General features: G+C 45.8%; 2 protein-coding genes across 10 annotated transcripts in view; one reads left to right on the forward strand and one right to left on the reverse strand.

Moving 5' to 3' along the window:
• Positions 1-9303, reverse strand: part of Drc3 (dynein regulatory complex subunit 3) — a 39380-nt gene extending 30077 nt beyond the window's left edge. Inside the window, exons 1-4 of one of the 3 annotated variants that reach the window (XM_078043026.1) lie at positions 9145-9302; positions 8436-8481; positions 4490-4654; positions 620-736 (exon numbers count right to left, since the gene is read on the reverse strand). In XM_078043026.1, the coding sequence (XP_077899152.1) occupies positions 620-736; positions 4490-4649 (277 nt within the window). In that variant the 5' untranslated portion in view covers positions 4650-4654; positions 8436-8481; positions 9145-9302. Of the gene's footprint in view, positions 1-619; positions 737-4489; positions 4655-8372; positions 8482-9144 lie in introns of all 3 variants that reach the window. The other 2 variants (XM_078043027.1, XM_078043028.1) reach the window with 2 other exon arrangements.
• A 393-nt stretch (positions 9304-9696) lies between these two features.
• The window catches only part of Tom1l2 (target of myb1 like 2 membrane trafficking protein), a 118617-nt gene continuing 111845 nt past the window's right edge, over positions 9697-16468 (forward strand). For 6 of the 7 annotated variants that reach the window (XM_013364806.4, XM_013364808.4, XM_005339456.5 and 3 more), the window contains exon 1: positions 9697-9854. In XM_013364806.4, the coding sequence (XP_013220260.1) occupies positions 9803-9854 (52 nt within the window). In that variant the 5' untranslated portion in view covers positions 9697-9802. The remainder of the gene's footprint in view (positions 9855-16468) is intronic. The other variant, XM_078043021.1, reaches the window with a different exon arrangement.

Raw genomic sequence — 16468 nt, forward strand, 5'->3', positions numbered from 1 at the left:
CATCTCCTAGGACTGTTGTTGGGTATCTACCTGCATCATACCAGATATAAGGGGGCTCCTAAGAAGCCAGCAGTTGTACACAGTTCATCAAAACCCCCTGTGGCCTTGGCAGTGAGGGGCCAGAGCTCTAGGATCAGACAGAACTGGGCTGGGAACCTGATGTCCCCACTTGTTCACTGTGACCTCAGTTTGCTCATCTCTGTGATGGGAACACCGTGTGGAGTGAAAGGCCTTAGGGAAAATGCACAAGCCCACACTTGAGAACTCTTCACACTTCTGCCACTATCACTTGGTCATTTGGCCCTTCTAGGCAAGTTATCTGCCCACCTGTATTTAGATTAAGTGGGAGTCCACAGCTGTCCTCTGTGCTCCACCCAAACTAAGGTTAAGCAGGTGGGTGCAGAACATTCTGTCCTGATGTGGCCAAGCACTTCTTTGTCAATACTTTGCCCAGCATAAGCCTCAGGCTTTTAAAAAATAGCTGCTTTCTGCTGTGCCTAAGCTGATGAAAGGTCAGCAGCTGAGTGTCACCCTGATTGTCTCCTGGGGAGGCGATAACCTTGGCAAGGTGTCACCTTTGTCTAACCAGGGTAGACACACACACAGGCAAGGGCCTTACCCAGCCAGACCAGGTGTACGAGGTTCTCCAGGCCCTCGATCTTCTCGATGATGTTGTTGTCCAGTTGCAGCTTTCTCAAGTTTTCAAACTGCCAGAGATTGTCGATGTGGAGGATGTCTGAAAAGGTGGAGGACGGTGCAGCTTTGGGTTAGGGTTTGGTGCCAGCACACTAGGGGACTGAGACAAATCCCTTGCCCTAATCTGGAGTCTGCAGGTATCCGGAAGGTGTGGGCTGAACATCAAGGACCACTGTCTCCCTGTCAGTGCTTAGTGTTGGTGAGGAACAGGACTGTCACTCAGGGTCACAGGAGGACCTAATAGGTCCACTGGGGATGGGGCTAAGCAGGGGTCAGTTGGACCCGGCCAGCGCAGGAGATTCTCTCACACTGTCTCTGGGTCAGGGTGGGGGCTCCCCCAGGAGGCTGGTCCCCACCTTGGAACTCAGGCCAAATCAGGAGCACAAGTGGGCTTTCCACAGTGTGACCAATAGAATCAAAGCACGGCTCTATTGGTGGGAGGATTAATCTCTATTGGTGGGAAGATTAATCAATCATTTCTGACTTTTGGGGGGTCATTTGGCTAAAAATACTGAAATATTTAATGTCTATGCCCTTTGCCCTTCAATTTTCCTGGAATCTGTCTCCCAAGACACACCAGAGAAATGCTCATGGGCACGCAAGAAGCAGAAAAATAGAGGAGAACCCCCAATTGTCCCCCTAAAACAGAGGCATACCCCAGTATTACAGAAGTGCTGGGACCCCACAGTCCCTGAAGACCACCCACCCCAGCTCCGCAGCCCACTTATTCCTTTTGCTGTGTCAGCCAGAGTTTGGTTTCTGTCCCTGACAGCCAGAAGAGGTCTGAGAAGCATATACATATAAACAAGTTGATATTCTATATGTGAAATTCTAGAGACTAATCTTGTTCTCCTCCTGCTTTTCCCAGAAGCTACATATAACTCTGTTTATACATCCCTTTTTTCTATATTTGCTTTTGCAGTGCTTTCCAATTATAAGATTACAATATGCTCATTTAAAGAAGTAAAATAATGTAGACATAAGGGTATTTTTTTTTTTAAGTATCTAGGGATACTCTAACAGGGCTGGGAATAATACATTCTGGGAATGCCCAGAATAGTAGAGGCCCTGGGTTCACTCCTCAGTATCACAAAAAATAAAAATTATATAATTAAAAAATACCAATAGTCGCACATTTGGGTGGCAGTTTCAATATTTGTTCATAGAGGCAGGGCCTACTGGTGCCAGGTCTTGGAGGGGTGGCCAGGACCCTCTGACTCAGGGCTGCGAGGGCCCACCTGTCCCCTGGAGCTGCACTGCTCCCTTCAGCCCCTCCCGTGGGTCCCATGGCTGGACAACACTGGAACCTGTCCTTCAGCTGCCTGTTTCGGGCCAGATTTCCCTGACTGCTATCAATCTCCATCCCCACCTGTATTTCCGGGTGGGACCCAGTTCTGCTCCAGGCTCCCAGCTGCTTCCCATCCTCAGTCAGGATTTTCCAGGCACCTGCTCTAGCCCTGATTTTGGACTCACAGCTGCCCACCCCCATTTTGCCCTTGGCCATGGTGGTTTCCTGCACAGCCACTTCTTCCGGGTGGCTCCTGCACATCTGGGTGCCCTGCCACAAGCACCTGTGCAGACGTTTGTCTGGGTATCGGTAGTTCATGTGGAAAAGCCAAAATGACACAGTGAACCAGGCTGTGTTCGGCAGTTGGCTCCAAGTGAGTTACTGGCATGCTGGGGTTGCCACTGAAGCCAGTTTAATCTTTAACACAGACCGTGGATCCATCATCATCATTCCCTGGGCCACAGTAGTGACCATCTCACTAGATTCCTGCTTTTGGCCCTGCAGCCAGCCAGGTCCTGTTCTGTCCTGTGAGAACACAAGTACCATCCTGTCCTGCTTCAGATCGGGACTCTCCCACCTCTCTCACTGTAAAAGCGAAATACTTTCCACTGGCCCCAAGGCCAACTCCAGCTGCCCCCAGACCTCTCTGACTGTCTCCACAGGGTTTCCTTAGCAGGCCTGCTCAGGCTTGCTCTGGCTGTTCCCCTTGCCTCACACACTTTTGCTAATGGATCTCCCTCACCTCCTTCAAGTCTGGGCTCAATTGTCACCTTGGCAAGGCCTCTGATCACCCAGAAAGTACTGCACCCCATCCTGTTTCTTTTTTACCATAGCACACATTGCCTTTAACATATATTTTCCTTGTTATACTTATTTGTTTCCCCCACTTGAATGTCAACTCCATGAAGATAAGGCTCTTTGTCCTTTGGGCTCCCAGCTGAAACCTGGTGCCTAGAATAGTACCTGGGACATAACAGGCACTTGCTCAATATCGGCTGAATGAAACTTAGATGGGGAAGCAGGAAGCAAAAGCAAGGCAGTCAGGTGCTAAGGCCTAATCCTGCCACAGGCCTTCTACATCTTTTCCTCCTCTCAGGCCTTCCCAGCTCTGGGGAGTCATCCTTGGAGGTCACACCCTGGGAGGCCTGTGGGATTTGTGAACCTAGCCCTGGCAGGACCTGTCTTGCCCACTGCTGTGTCCCCAGGGTTTGGTGCAGGGCCCTGCTGAGGCAATGTCTCAATAACTTCTTGTTGACTGGTTGTCTGGCCAGCCCCATGGCAGAGAAAGAATGTGAATCCTGCAAGGTCACTCTACTGTGGCCTCACCTGCACAAAACACAGGGGTCTCGGGATCCTGGCCCACCTCTCCCCTTCCTCTTGCATCTCCTCTGTGCTGACTCCCTGGGCCACGGCTTCCTGGGACATGGCTTGCTGGCCTTCCAGCATAGTCTGGGCAGTGTGCATGTCTTGCCTCACTTGTTCCCAGCCAGCACTTGGGAAAGGGAGGACAGGCACCCCATTTCACAGATGAGGTCTCTGAGGCAGTGAGGCTTTGTCTGTTCACCAGCCGTATCTTCTCCCTGGAATATCCTGTCACTACTGAAATGTCTCTCTGCTTCCAGGCCCTATGTCCCTCCTGTTTCCGGTCCCTCTCTGGTTAACCTAATGCTGGCTCCTCCTCCTCCCCATGATTCCCACTCTAGCTCCTGGCTATATGGGACCTCCTAAGTTCTGCCTGCCAGGGAGCCCCTACTCTGAGGACACCAGTGCAGAGTTGTGTGACAGAAACAGCGTGGTCTTTGGGGTTTGCTTTGATTTGGAATAGGACAATTTTATCTTTTTTTCCTGTTTTTATTCAGAATCAGGGGTGTCATGGATGCTCAAATGATGATAACACTTGGTATGAAACTTTAAATATGTCCATGCTGGGATGGGGGTGTAGCTTAATTGTAGACTGCTTGCCTAGCATGCTTGAGGTCATGGGTTATATCCCCAGCACTGCAAAAACAATTTTTTTAATGTCCATGCAGCGGGTATAGTTCAATGGTAGCCCACTTGCCTAGCATGCTTGAGGCCATAGGTTTAATCCCTGATACTGCAAATAAATAAATAGACCTATGCTGCTCACATGCCTTGGAATTCAATGAGCCTTAATGCTGGTATGGGTCTTTTTTTTTTTTTTTTTTGTACGGGGGATTGAACTCAGGAGCACATATCCACTGAGCCATATCCCCTGCCCTTTTTTGTATTTTATTTAAAGAGAGGGTCTCACTGAGTTGCTTAGTGCCTTGCTAAGTTACTGAGGCTGGCTTTGAAGTAGTGATCCTCCTGCCTCAGCCTCCCCAGCCACTGGGATTACAGGCATGCACCACTGTGCCTGGCTTAATATGGGTCTTTGGATCATGGACTCTACGTGGAATTCTGGGGCTTTAAGATAGGGCAGAGAAGGCCACTTGGGTGCCCCCAACCCATCCTGTATCAACCCTAGGCACCCAGGATACGTACTTTGAAAGTCCAGCTGCAGGGACATAACATCTTTGAAGAGGATGCCTTCCTGCTTGGCCAGCTGCCCAGCTTCCTCCCGTGGACCCTGCTCCCCCACAGCCACCTTGAGCATGTCGTCGTCTATCACTCTCGGCTCCATCGAGTTGTACATCCGGTTCATCTTTCCTAAAACACCACATTTCTCTTTCACAGACTGCCTTTTACTTGTTTGACGACAGAATATGGCTGAGGTCTCCTCTTTAGGGGTCAAAGGCCATCAGAGAAGCCATGAATACTTTGAGGGCTGCCAGTCACATCCCTCAGCTTGTTTGTACCGCAGAGATAACACATTTGCAGGAAGGTCACTCCAGGGTTTCCCAGCAGCCATCTGAGCCCTTCTGCAGGATTCATTTCTTGACCCCACAACCACAGCTGGGGCCTTACCTGGACTGATGTCTGCACTGGTCTCCTCAATCTGTGGTTCTCAGCTTCCCTCAAGGCCATAGCCCCATATCAGGCCTCTGACTTTCCGTTCCCATCCTCATTCAAGTCTCTTAGTGCAAACCACTGACTGTGCTCCCTTGGCAGCCCCAGCCAGGTGAGCCAGCCTGCAACGCCCCTCCTCTGAGGAACTCATCCCACATAGGCAGTTGTGTGGGTGTTTCCCAGCCCCTATACACTGTCTGCCAAGGGAGTTGCTGACCCAAGCTGGCCACTCATGCTTTCCCCCTGAGAAGTGGGTGCTTTCCCCCTGAGAAGCAGGCAACTCCCTCAGGTTGGAAGTGCTTATTGGATCTGGCTGCTTGATTAGGGAGGAACTAGGGAGCCATGGGCTGGTCGGACACATGGTTAAGTCAAGAGAGTAAGCGGGGATGTGGTGGATGTACAGAGAGAAGCGGAGATGGGAAATTGCATAATCCACACGAAAAAGACAAAGGACAGATGCAGTCTGCCTTCTTCTTGCTAGCTTTTCAGTTCCTAATGTCCCTAAGTCTCAACCCCATGCAAGTTTCTATGTCCTTTTCTGTGAGCATTTCCTGATTTCCTGCATTAAATCCTCTTTAACTTAAGCCAACTCTGGTAGGTTTCTTTTTATAAAATTTTACACACACACACACACACACACACATTTAGTTGTTGATGGACCTTTATTTTATTCATTTGTTTATATGCAGTGCTGAGAATTGAACCCAGTGCCTTACACATGCTAGGCAAGCACTCTACCACTGATCCCCAATCCCAGCCCTCTGGTAGTTTTCTGTTGCTAATGGTCCAAGGGTTTCTATGAGACACTGCAGGCAGAGGTGGGGGATCCGAGGATTTGGTTAGTCACATTATAAAGCTGACCTGGATTGCTATTCCTGGCTGGACAGAGCTATAGTCCTGGGAATCTGGGGTGCCCTGACCTCATTATCATCATTACCAGCCTCTTAGTGAGATCCACTAGTAGGACAGGGCCCTGCAGGAAGCTATGCCCTCTTTTAGACTACTAAGATTCTGCCTCTGAGCCCTCTGGAGGTTCAGTTCTCTCCTCCTCTCTGCTCCCACCTGCTTCTCACCTCCCTGGTGGCCTCACCTTCTACCTGTGCCTCCCCAACGTCCAAGGTATCCCTGAAACTCCTGCTCTCCCACCCTGATGCTAGGCAGCCCCTCTGCTCTGCTCCTGATATTAGGCTGATGATGTCCACCACAAACCCTGATTAGTTGGACAAATCTGCCACTTGGCCTTAGACGTTGCCTGCAAAGTCTCCCTTCCCTCTTTCTTCCCCTACCAGCTACTTGGATGCAGCTTGGGTAAGTGGAGTATCCTCCACTCCTGTAATGTCCCTGGTCAAATATCCTAATGCCTTCAACTCACGCACAGCCTTTTCTTCTTCCCTGGGGGTTGGGGGTGGTGGAGGTGGAGGAGACACAAACTCTATAGCCCCCACCCACACTCTGGTGTCTTCTCTATCTGACCTTCCAACCATCAACACATTGGCTTTTACTCTAACTCTCTCCACACTGGTTCTACCTCCTCAGGGTGATGATTCAACCCCCAGCGATGTTTCTAGCCCTTGTCTCTCCTCTCTCCCTTTCTAGCTTTCCACTCTTCTGAAATGGTTTTCAAATAACTTGCTAACAATTTTATTTTGGGAGATTTAAATGTACTGTGTTTGTAAATGTTACTTGCAAAGTATTTTAGGCTTTTTTTTTTTTAAAAAATGGATGATTTGCTTCAGGAAATAAACCATGATTCTGATGTCAAAACTTGTGACTTCTAAGGCTGGGGTTGTAGCTCAGTGGTAGAGCGCTTGCCTAGCACATGTGAGGCACTCCGTCTGATCCTTAGCACCACATAAAAATAAATAAATAAAATAAAGGTATTGTGTCCATCTACAACTAAAAACATAAACAAACAAATAAACAAAAAAACCTCTTTGGGGGCTGGGGATGTGGCTCAAGCGATAGCGCGCTCGCCTGGCATGCGTGCGGCCCGGGTTCGATCCTCAGCACCACATACCAACAAAGATGTTGTGTCCGCCGAGAACTAAAAAAAAAAATATTAAAAAATTCTCTCTATCTCTCTCTCTCCTCTCTCACTCTCTCTTTAAAAAAAAAATTCTCTCTCTCTCTCCTCTCTCACCTCTCACTCTCTCTTTAAAAAAAACAAAAAACAAACAAAAAAAAAAACCTCTTTGACTTCTCATCCCTCTTACTTCATCAAGAGTTGATTCCTGAGACAAATCAAGCTTGCTTTCAATAAAGCCCAGAAACTGCTATGCAATGAGGGATTAAACTAACTAGAACACCAAGGGCAGGATTTGGATTCTGACTGTATCTCCTTTGGCAACTCATTTTACTGGCAGAAATCTTTGCTTTCCAATTCTGTCAAAGGTGGATAATTCCTCTCTCCTATGTTTTTGTAAGACTATGTGTTTAGTCCACCCATGTCTACTGAATAACTACTACCTGCCATGAATAACAGATCATCTTACTGCTGTTTTAGACATGAAACAAGTAATCATACAAATATTTAGTCATAAATCATGAAAAGTTTGTAGGTGTAGAGAACCACAAAAGCGTACATTAAGGGAAACCCAGCCTAACCAAGAAAGGGCTGAGATCTGAAGGACCAATAGGAAAGAGGGGAGAGGGAACTGCATGGGGAGGGCCCTGAGATGGGAGAGAACAGGCATGCTCCACTTTGTCTGATATGATACAAGCTTGGAAAGTCCTGTAGGAGTTGTATTATTATCCTAAGGCCCTGAGAAAGCTCATAGGGCTTAATAAGGGCAGTGACATAATCAGATTTTAATTTTAAGGAGTTCATCCCTAGCAGAAGTACTGAGAATTGCAAAAGGAGTGAGGTCAGAGATGACCAGGGATAGCGCTAAAATGTGGATTTGAGACATTTCTAGTTAATTTATATGTAGGATTGATAATCCCCAGTTTCCAGAAAAGAAAACAAGCTAGTTAAGCTGGGTGTAGTGATGAATGCCTATAATCTCAACAACTCAGGAGGCTGAGGCAGGAGGATCACAAGTTTAAGGCCGGTCTGAGGAACTTAGTGAGAAACTGTCTTAAAATAAAAAGTGCTAAAAATGTAGTTCAGTGGTAGAGCATCCCTGGGTCAATCCCTAGTACTTCCCTAGAAACACAAAGAAAGAAAAGAACAGGAAAAAAGAAAAACAGAAGCTAGTTAGAAATGCCAATTAGTATGCCAAAGTTTATACGCCTAGAATATGGCAGAACCTATTTTCCTAATCATGGCTCCACTGTACCCAGTTTACTAGGGATTATTATTACCACAATTCACTGTGTTTCTCCTAACTGCTCTGGGTCACAGACAAAGCCCAAACAGTCTTCCCCTATAGAGATTTTATCAGTAATTTACCACCAAACTGGGTTCCTGTTGAATTACCTAATGACAGTGTTGTTGGTGACCAAACAGGTAGCAGGTGGGGACGCAGCAGTTTTTACAAACCTGTCAATGAAGTGATTTCCTCACAGAGAAACGGATCCGGATTTTCCTGGGAAACAATAAAGTGGATGAATTAAATCTGAGGAGTAGAGACCTTATTTGCCATGAATTAATAAGAAGAAAACCAACCTCCTACTGAGTACTTAATGTGCATTCTGTGCACACAAATTATTTAATTACATGTCAGTTCCAGAAGTTATTAAAGAAGGGGGTCCTATAGTGCTCTTATTTCCCAGATAGGGAATCTGAAGCTCTGAGAGTGGGAGGAACTTGTCCAAACTCATACAACAAATTACTGACAGACATAGAATTTGAGTATCCATATTCCCAGTCCAAGCACTTTATACTGCACCAAATAAACTAACTTAATGAGATTTATGAGGTAGGATCCGATAGCTAAATTCTGGAAGAAATTATCAGTGGATCAGGGTGAAACAGTTAATCTGGGTTCTAATGAAACAGATTGGGCAGGAGGCTCGGGGATGGAATCCCTTAAAATCCCTTCTGACTCCTTGAAGAAGCACTCCCTTAGCAATTTCTCCTCTGAAGACCTGAAAAGTCCACGATTAAAGTATATTAGCTGTCTGGTAGAGAACATGTGTTCCTATTTTACAAATGAAAAGGGCCAAGCCGGAATCCTCAGAGAGAGGGGTCACAGTCGGCCGCTCTCGCCCCTGAGAGTCCTCATGGAGCCTCAATTCCCGGGTCTCACCTTCTCAAGCACCAGCTATCGGGCTAGTTCCCTGCAGCAGAGGCGTCTCTCGGTTGCTGGGGAAACAAGCGCCGCCACTCGGTTGCTAAGAGGAAGCAGGAGGTAGACATCCTGGGTGAAAGTTGACGGGTCACGTGATCACGTGTCTGGGTGGGAAATACTCCAAACACCAACCAGCCGTAGAGAAAACAAATGTCTCTCCAATCAGCACTACTGTGGGCGGGCAACTCCCTAGGTCCACCTCTTCCCCGCGTCTGTTTTGAGTGATTGACTCCTATTTTGTCCAATAACAGTAGGATTTTCCTAGATTGACCCATATACAGATGAATCAAAAAATACAGCCCCTGTTTCGGAGGCGGGCCAGGGGAGGTGCCGCTGCGCCTGACGGGGACTCCAATGACCTAGCTTGGTCCTCGACCCAATCAGACTCCGTTTGGTGGGCGGGACTTCGTTGAGGGTGGAGTAAAGGCCAATCGGAGGGAAGACTGTGGAGGCGTTGTCCAATAGAGACGCGATAGGAGGGCGGGGCTAAAGGCCCGGCGCTCGGCGTTCTGGAGGGTGGGGCGGGGGCAAGTGTCAGTCAGGTTGGGAGCGCGGCTGGGGACAGCGGAGACCGAGGCGGCAAACAGGGCGTCAGCTGCCGTGTTGTCGGCCCAAGATGGAGTTCCTCCTGGGGAACCCGTTCAGCACCCCTGTGGGGCAATGTCTCGGTAAGGCTGCGCTTGCGGCGGACGGCTTGGGTGGGCGACTGACCGGGCTGGACCGCGGGCCTCTGCCGGCTCCTGTGGCACCTCACAGGTGGACCAAGCATCCCTGTGGTTGAATCTCTGCGGGGTGGCGATGCTTCCTCACGTGCAGGTTGGATCTCTTCCAGGAACCTGTGTCACCTCACGGGTGGACCCGGCATCCCTGTTGTCGGTCCTGTGCCTAGCGCTGGTGCCACCTCACGAGTGGGCCGTCCGTCCTTGTCGTCCAGCTTCTGTCTGGCGCCAGTGCCACCTTGCCAGTGGACTGGGTCTCATCTGGGCGCCGGTGTCACCTCATGGGCAGAGCAAGTGTCCGTCCTTCTCGTGGGGCCTCCACCTGGCACTGGTGCCACTTCACCGGGCCACCTTCCAGGAGGCCCCTGAGGCCCAACTTGGACCCAGAGACTCTCCCTGCCTCCCTACCATCAGAGCCTAGCCCTTCTTTCTTTCCTGACGTGGTACCAACTGCTGATCTGTTTACCTCTCACCTATTGGGAGATGCCACTGCCCGCACCCTTATCGAGCCCAGCATCTTGCTGTCCCCCGCCCGCACCGCCTGGTTCTCCCAGACCTCCTCTTTCCATATGTCTCCCTTCTCTTTGATACCTGCGGACTCAGATTGTGCACCCTTCCAGAAATTGTCCCCTGCTCTGAGACTTAACTAATTGGAGCTGCAACTCTATTAGGATGTAGGAAGAACTGGTTGGGGGAGGGGTTCTTGGAGGATGATTATCTTTTAAGCGGGGTGGCATGGTGCCTCCCAGGAAAGAAGGGAGGCTGTGTTGTTTAATGATAAGAGCACTCCATTGGGAATCAGGAAACCGGCACTCAACTAGTGGCATTGCCAGTGATTCTTCCTATGACCCTGTGCCCTTTGTGGTTTGAAGTTCCCCTGTCAGGTGAAGTGTTTGGAGGTGAAATGTGGTAGGTCCCTTCGGATTTCAAAGTTTTGATATTTCTTGTAGTAATCTCTGCACATTGACTGTTGTTTCCCTTGCTATATTAATTTTTTCCAAGTGGAACCCTTTGTTGTCACTATACAAGAGAGTGATACTACTCTACAGTATCTGTCAATCCTGTAAGGGGGCTTTGGGGATCCAGTCAAGGGTACCAGAGTACATCCCGGATGGAGAAAGCACAAAGAGTAGGTGAAGGAACCCTAAAGTGGCCACACTATGGGATTTTCTTACAAAAAACAAAAGCAGCTTGCCTCCTGGGGATGTCCTTCAGCAGTAGAATGTGTGCTTAGCCCTCGGTTCCATCCCCAGCATGGCAAAAATAAGAGTAATAATAATAAATAAAATTAAAAACAACTTGTGCCTTTTCACTCAAGGCAGGAGATTATGCCAAGTGATCATTCAAGAATGCTGATTAGTTTCTTTTAAAATAAGGTTCCACCCAGTTGGTTGAAGGACTGGTAAAACATCTTTTATGAACAGGGACCTTTGGTGTCCATATGAGCCTGACTGGTTTAGGCAGTAGTGATTTGTTTATTTCCTGCTTTATGAATTTCCAGCTTACTTTCTATCCTTTACTAACTCTTCTGTTAGCTATTTGGCATTTAGGAGCTTTTCTTTCCTTTCTGATAAAGTATCTTTTATGAAGAATTGCGGACACTGGGCCTTGAAAGAGCTGTTTCCCACAATTCCAACACTTTGTCCCAGCTGCCCACTTGAATGTCTCTCTGGATTTTCACTCCTTTCTTCTTCCTCTTTTACTTTCCTACTTTCCTCAGGTGTTCTTTCACTACATCCATATTCCCAAGATTCATTTCTCAGTTGGGTGTTGAATTCTAGCTAGTTATGGAGGGAACCAGTAAACTTGGGGGAATTTTTTTCTTTTCTTCTCTCTTATAAGAGGAAGTTCTACAAATGCCAAGGTGGTTATGAAAAGTAGCATGTATATGAGAGGAAGAAATTAAAAGGGACTTTTAATTAAAACTTTTTGTGATGCTGGAGACTGAACTGGGATCTTCAGCATGCTAAGCAAGTACTCTGTTACTGAGTTATATCCTATCCCAAAGAGGATTTTGAAATATAAGTATAAAGGGGCTGGGGTTGTGGCGCAGTGGTAGAGCGCTTGCCTAGTACATGCGAGGCCCTGGGTTCATTCGTCAGCACCACATAAAAATAAATAAATAAAATAAAGGTATTTTGTCAAACTACAACTAAAAAATAAATATTAAAAAAATACAAGTATAGAGGATATAGGATATGTAGTGAGTGAAAAGAGCATGATACTTCCATGAGGAAGATCTGAGTTAAATTTTAGCTTTTCTCAGCTGTGTGACCCCAGAAATTGTGTAACCCTGCTGAGTCTAGTTTATCTATCTTCTGGGGAGGGGGGAGCAGGGGAGAGGGATATTTGTACTCACAGAGTAGGGTAATTTATTTTTTAAATTTTTAAAAATTTTTAATTTTTTCCACATTTTTATTGGTTCATTATAGTTATACATAATGATGGAATCTGTTGTTATGTATTCATACAGGCATACAATAGTATAACAATATAATTTCGTCAATCTCAGTCCCTAGCATTTCCTCTAGAATAGTACAATTTGAACGAGATGATGTCTAGAAAACTTTAGCATTGTATCTGGAACATAATAAATGCTCAATAAATCACAGTTTTCTCTGTTAACAATAGAATGAGTCAGGACTGAATTTTTTTCCAGGAGAGGGTATGTGATACAACTGACCCATTGGTGATGTGTGAAGAAAAATACCCTTCCAGTGTTCACCATTGTTTATAAGACATTTGAATGAAGATGATGAAAATTTACTGTTGTCAGGTAGCCAGTAGGCAAGGTCTCAGTCATTTCAGTTCGATTCCAATAAATTATTAGCCCACAGAATGAAGTTCTGATGTATGTTCTGTACTGTTGTGACTAGGTGTAAAAATGATTTTCTTGACATTTAGTATTGTTAGTATTTTTTTAAAAAGTGTGTGCCAGGAAATGGGTAGGAGGGAAAGGAATATAGAAATAAAATAACAACAAAGCCAATGAGAAAAATAATTATAGCTATAGCTTGCACAAAGCAATTCTGCAGCCATCATTTGCTCCTTTTAGATGTTCTATGGATAAGTTTTATCGTCTTTCCCACTTTAGAGTTGAGGAAACTGAGGCTCTGAGAGATGAAATGACTGCTTGGCTGGTAAGAGAGCTGGGATGTCATACATGGCCCTGTTATCAAGGGATTTACAGTTTCAGACAAGAAAACAGACGCATGGAATGATGATGTAGTACAGATTATAAGTGCTGTAGGAGTTCAGAAGATTTCAGATGAGAGCCGGGCATGGTGGTGCATGCCTGTAACCCCAGCTACTTGGGAGGCTGAGGTAGGAGGATTACAAGTTTGAGGCCAGCCAAGTCAACTTGAAGAGATCTGTCTCAAAATAAAAAATAAAAATAGGACTGGAGATGTAGCTCAGTGGTAGAGGGTCCTTGTGTTCAATCTCCAGTACTGAAAAGAAAAAAGTGGAATTCATATGAGACTGGGGTGACAGGGACTGGTTCCTTTGGGGGCTGTTTGTGAAGGATAGGCAAGAACTTTGAAGGCTGAGAAGAGAATCCCCTGGGCCTGGGGGCAGTTAAATAGAATGAGAAAGAAAGGAAAAGTAGGGGCACATCTAGGATCACCAGTCTGAGTGGAGCAGAGGTGGCTGTTGGTAATATTGGCAAGTAGGGTTTGAGTGACAGGATGAAGCTCTGCTTTGGATGGGCCACATAAAGATGACATTCTTTTATTTGCTGCAACTTTGACTATGTGGACCTTGTTTTCTCCACGCATAAAATAATACTTCTCATGAGCTGCCTCAGATTTGTACCTAAATAATTCTTCTATATAGTTCAGTAGGTATTCATGAGTACTTGTTGGGTGCCAAGGCCTGTGCTAGACGCTGGGGATGCAAATGTTAAAAAGCAGCTCCTTGGGAACCTTGAATAGAAGAAGTACCGTGACCATTGAAGGGTCCTGGGGCAGAGTAGTTGGTGAAGTGATTATGACTGTCTCATGCCTGAGCTTCACATGGGGGTTCTAATTTGGTGCTGTAAAGTCAAATACATAGCCTGCACATCTGAAGCTAGCCATCTAGACCACAGTCTGACATAGTTATTTGTGCATTTATTTTTCTTCTTTTTTTTTTTTCCCAATGCTGGGTATCAAACCCAGTGCCTCATGCATACTAGGCATGTGTGTATTTCTTGCATCCATCCTGGAATTTGTTCTGGAAGGTGATTCATGAGTAGAATTCATGGTTCAGAGAGAGAGAGAGAGAGAGAGAGAGAGAGAGAGAGAGAATATGTGAATGAACGAGAATACAATGGTGTTAAAGGCTAAGAAGAGTGGAAGAAAAGAAATTACTTAAGCCAGGTATGGTGGTGCATGCTGTAATCCTAGCTACTCAGAATGCTGAGACAGGAGGATCACAATATTTAGGCCGCTCTGGGTAACTTAGCAAGATCTGTCTCAAAATAGAAGTTTTAAAAAGAGGACTGGGGATATAGCTCATCAGTAGAGCTCTTGCCTGATATGCATGAGCCCCTGGGTTCAATTCCCAGCACTACAAAAACAAACCAACAAACAAAGTACTTACTTTTATTTCTTGATTTTGTACTTCCCGAACAAGTTTCAAAATGTTACTGTCTAATCTCAACCTTCCACCACCACATCACAGATCAGGAGTTCCCCAAGTTAGGTCCAGGGTACTGCACAGAAGTCTGCTGCTTTCCTTGTGATGACTAGGAAAAAAATTTCAGATATTCCTTTTCCAAGAGGAAAAAAATGAGATTCATTTGGATTCAGAAGTCAGTGAGTATTTAGTTAATATTAGGGGAGATGGGTCATTTCTCTTCTTAGTTCTGCTTTATCAACATTTAAGAAGCAGATAATCTGTTGCAAAGTTTGTATTTGGAGATTGAATGGTGTTAGACATAAACTACTTCATAATACTCTGAGAATGCTGAGTAAACTCTAGATTGGCTGTTTATATAAAGAATACCTTGTCATTCCACAAATTGCTATGGCAGTTGGCAACTTGGAAAGCCCTTTGGCTTCAGTCATTTTATTTAGCCTTCATAAGCTTGTGAGATATAGGGGAAGAGAACTTGAAGGAACTTACAGTTATTAACCAGCTTCTGTCTACAAACTCTACATGTGCAATCTCATTTAATCCTTATAACATTTAATTTTTTGAGGGTTATGGTCCTTTTATCACTTAAAGCTAAGAGACTTGTGCAAGGTCAATGGCAGAGTTCAGATTGGAATGCACTCCTGATGCAGTGCTCATTCCGTACTGCTGTGCGTCGCTGCTTTGACTCAGATCTGGAGATTCAGGGTCATCAGAATCACTTGGAAGTCTTGTTAAAATGAAATACTGGGCCTCACCCTCAGAATTTCAGATTAAGTAAGTTTGGGGTGGGGCCTAGTGAGCCACATTTCTTTCTTTTTTTTTCTGTGATGGTGCTGGGGATGGAACCCAGGACAAGTGCTCTACTAACTGAACTAACCCCTCAGCCCCAATATTGCATGTTTCTAACCAGTTTTCCATTGATGTTAATGTTGCTGGTCCACTTTGAGGACCATTGGTGTAGATTAATAGTTCTGTTCTTTTATTTCTTCTTTTATCTTTCTTCAAGCATTACATTTTTTTAAAAGAGAGAGAGAGAGAATTTTTTAAATATTTATTTTTTAGTTTTTGGTGGACATAACATCTTTATTTTATTTTTATGTGGTGCTGAGGATTGAACCCAGCGCCCTGCCCATGCCAGGCGAGCGCGCTACCGCTTGAGCCACATCCTCAGCCGAAGCATTATTTTATTCTGGATAGTCTATAAGTAAGATTACTTAGGATTCATTCATTCATTCAGTGGTCCTACTATCTACATATGCCAAGCTAAGCATTTACCAGGAGGTTCTGTTTAATAAGAGACCTAAGACAGGTTTTAAATCATATAACATAGAAAGTGATTGGGTAAGATTGATCAGATTTATGTAGTAAGGGAATAGAGAAAGGGAGGGGGAGCCTCCCTATAATAATAGTAGCTAAAGAGTTTTTTGTTGTTGTTTTTGGCGGTGCTGGGAATGGAACCCAGGGCCTTGTGCATGTGCTCTACCACTGATGTACACCTCCAGCCTCCCAACTTTTTAAAGTTCAGTATTAGATTACCGTGTGCCAGAGACTGAAGTGGTCATTTTACGCATCTTGCAGTCATTTAATCCTCACAACAATGATGTGAGTAAGGAGGCATTGTTATCATCTCCATTTTGCAGATGACAGCCTTGAGGCAATGAGAAGGTATGTAACCTACTTAGGGTCACACAGCTTACAGTAAGGGAGTAAGAGTTTGAACTCAGCACACTGGCTTCAGAGTCTGATTCTATGTTATGCCCTCAGCAGGAGAGAGGTGAGGAGAACACCGTAGGAGGGAAATGGGGAACTCAGAAGTCTCTGCAGGTGGGGAGCTTGCTGACCAGAGCTTTGATTATCAGATAAGATCTGGTCCATGAAGAAATAGGAAAGGAGGCTTGGAGGGCCTTCTTGGCAGAGACAACAACTTAGGCAAATGCTGGATGTTG

The sequence above is a fragment of the Ictidomys tridecemlineatus genome, chromosome 3 (assembly GCF_052094955.1).
Source record: "Ictidomys tridecemlineatus isolate mIctTri1 chromosome 3, mIctTri1.hap1, whole genome shotgun sequence".
NCBI lineage: Eukaryota > Metazoa > Chordata > Mammalia > Rodentia > Sciuridae > Ictidomys > Ictidomys tridecemlineatus.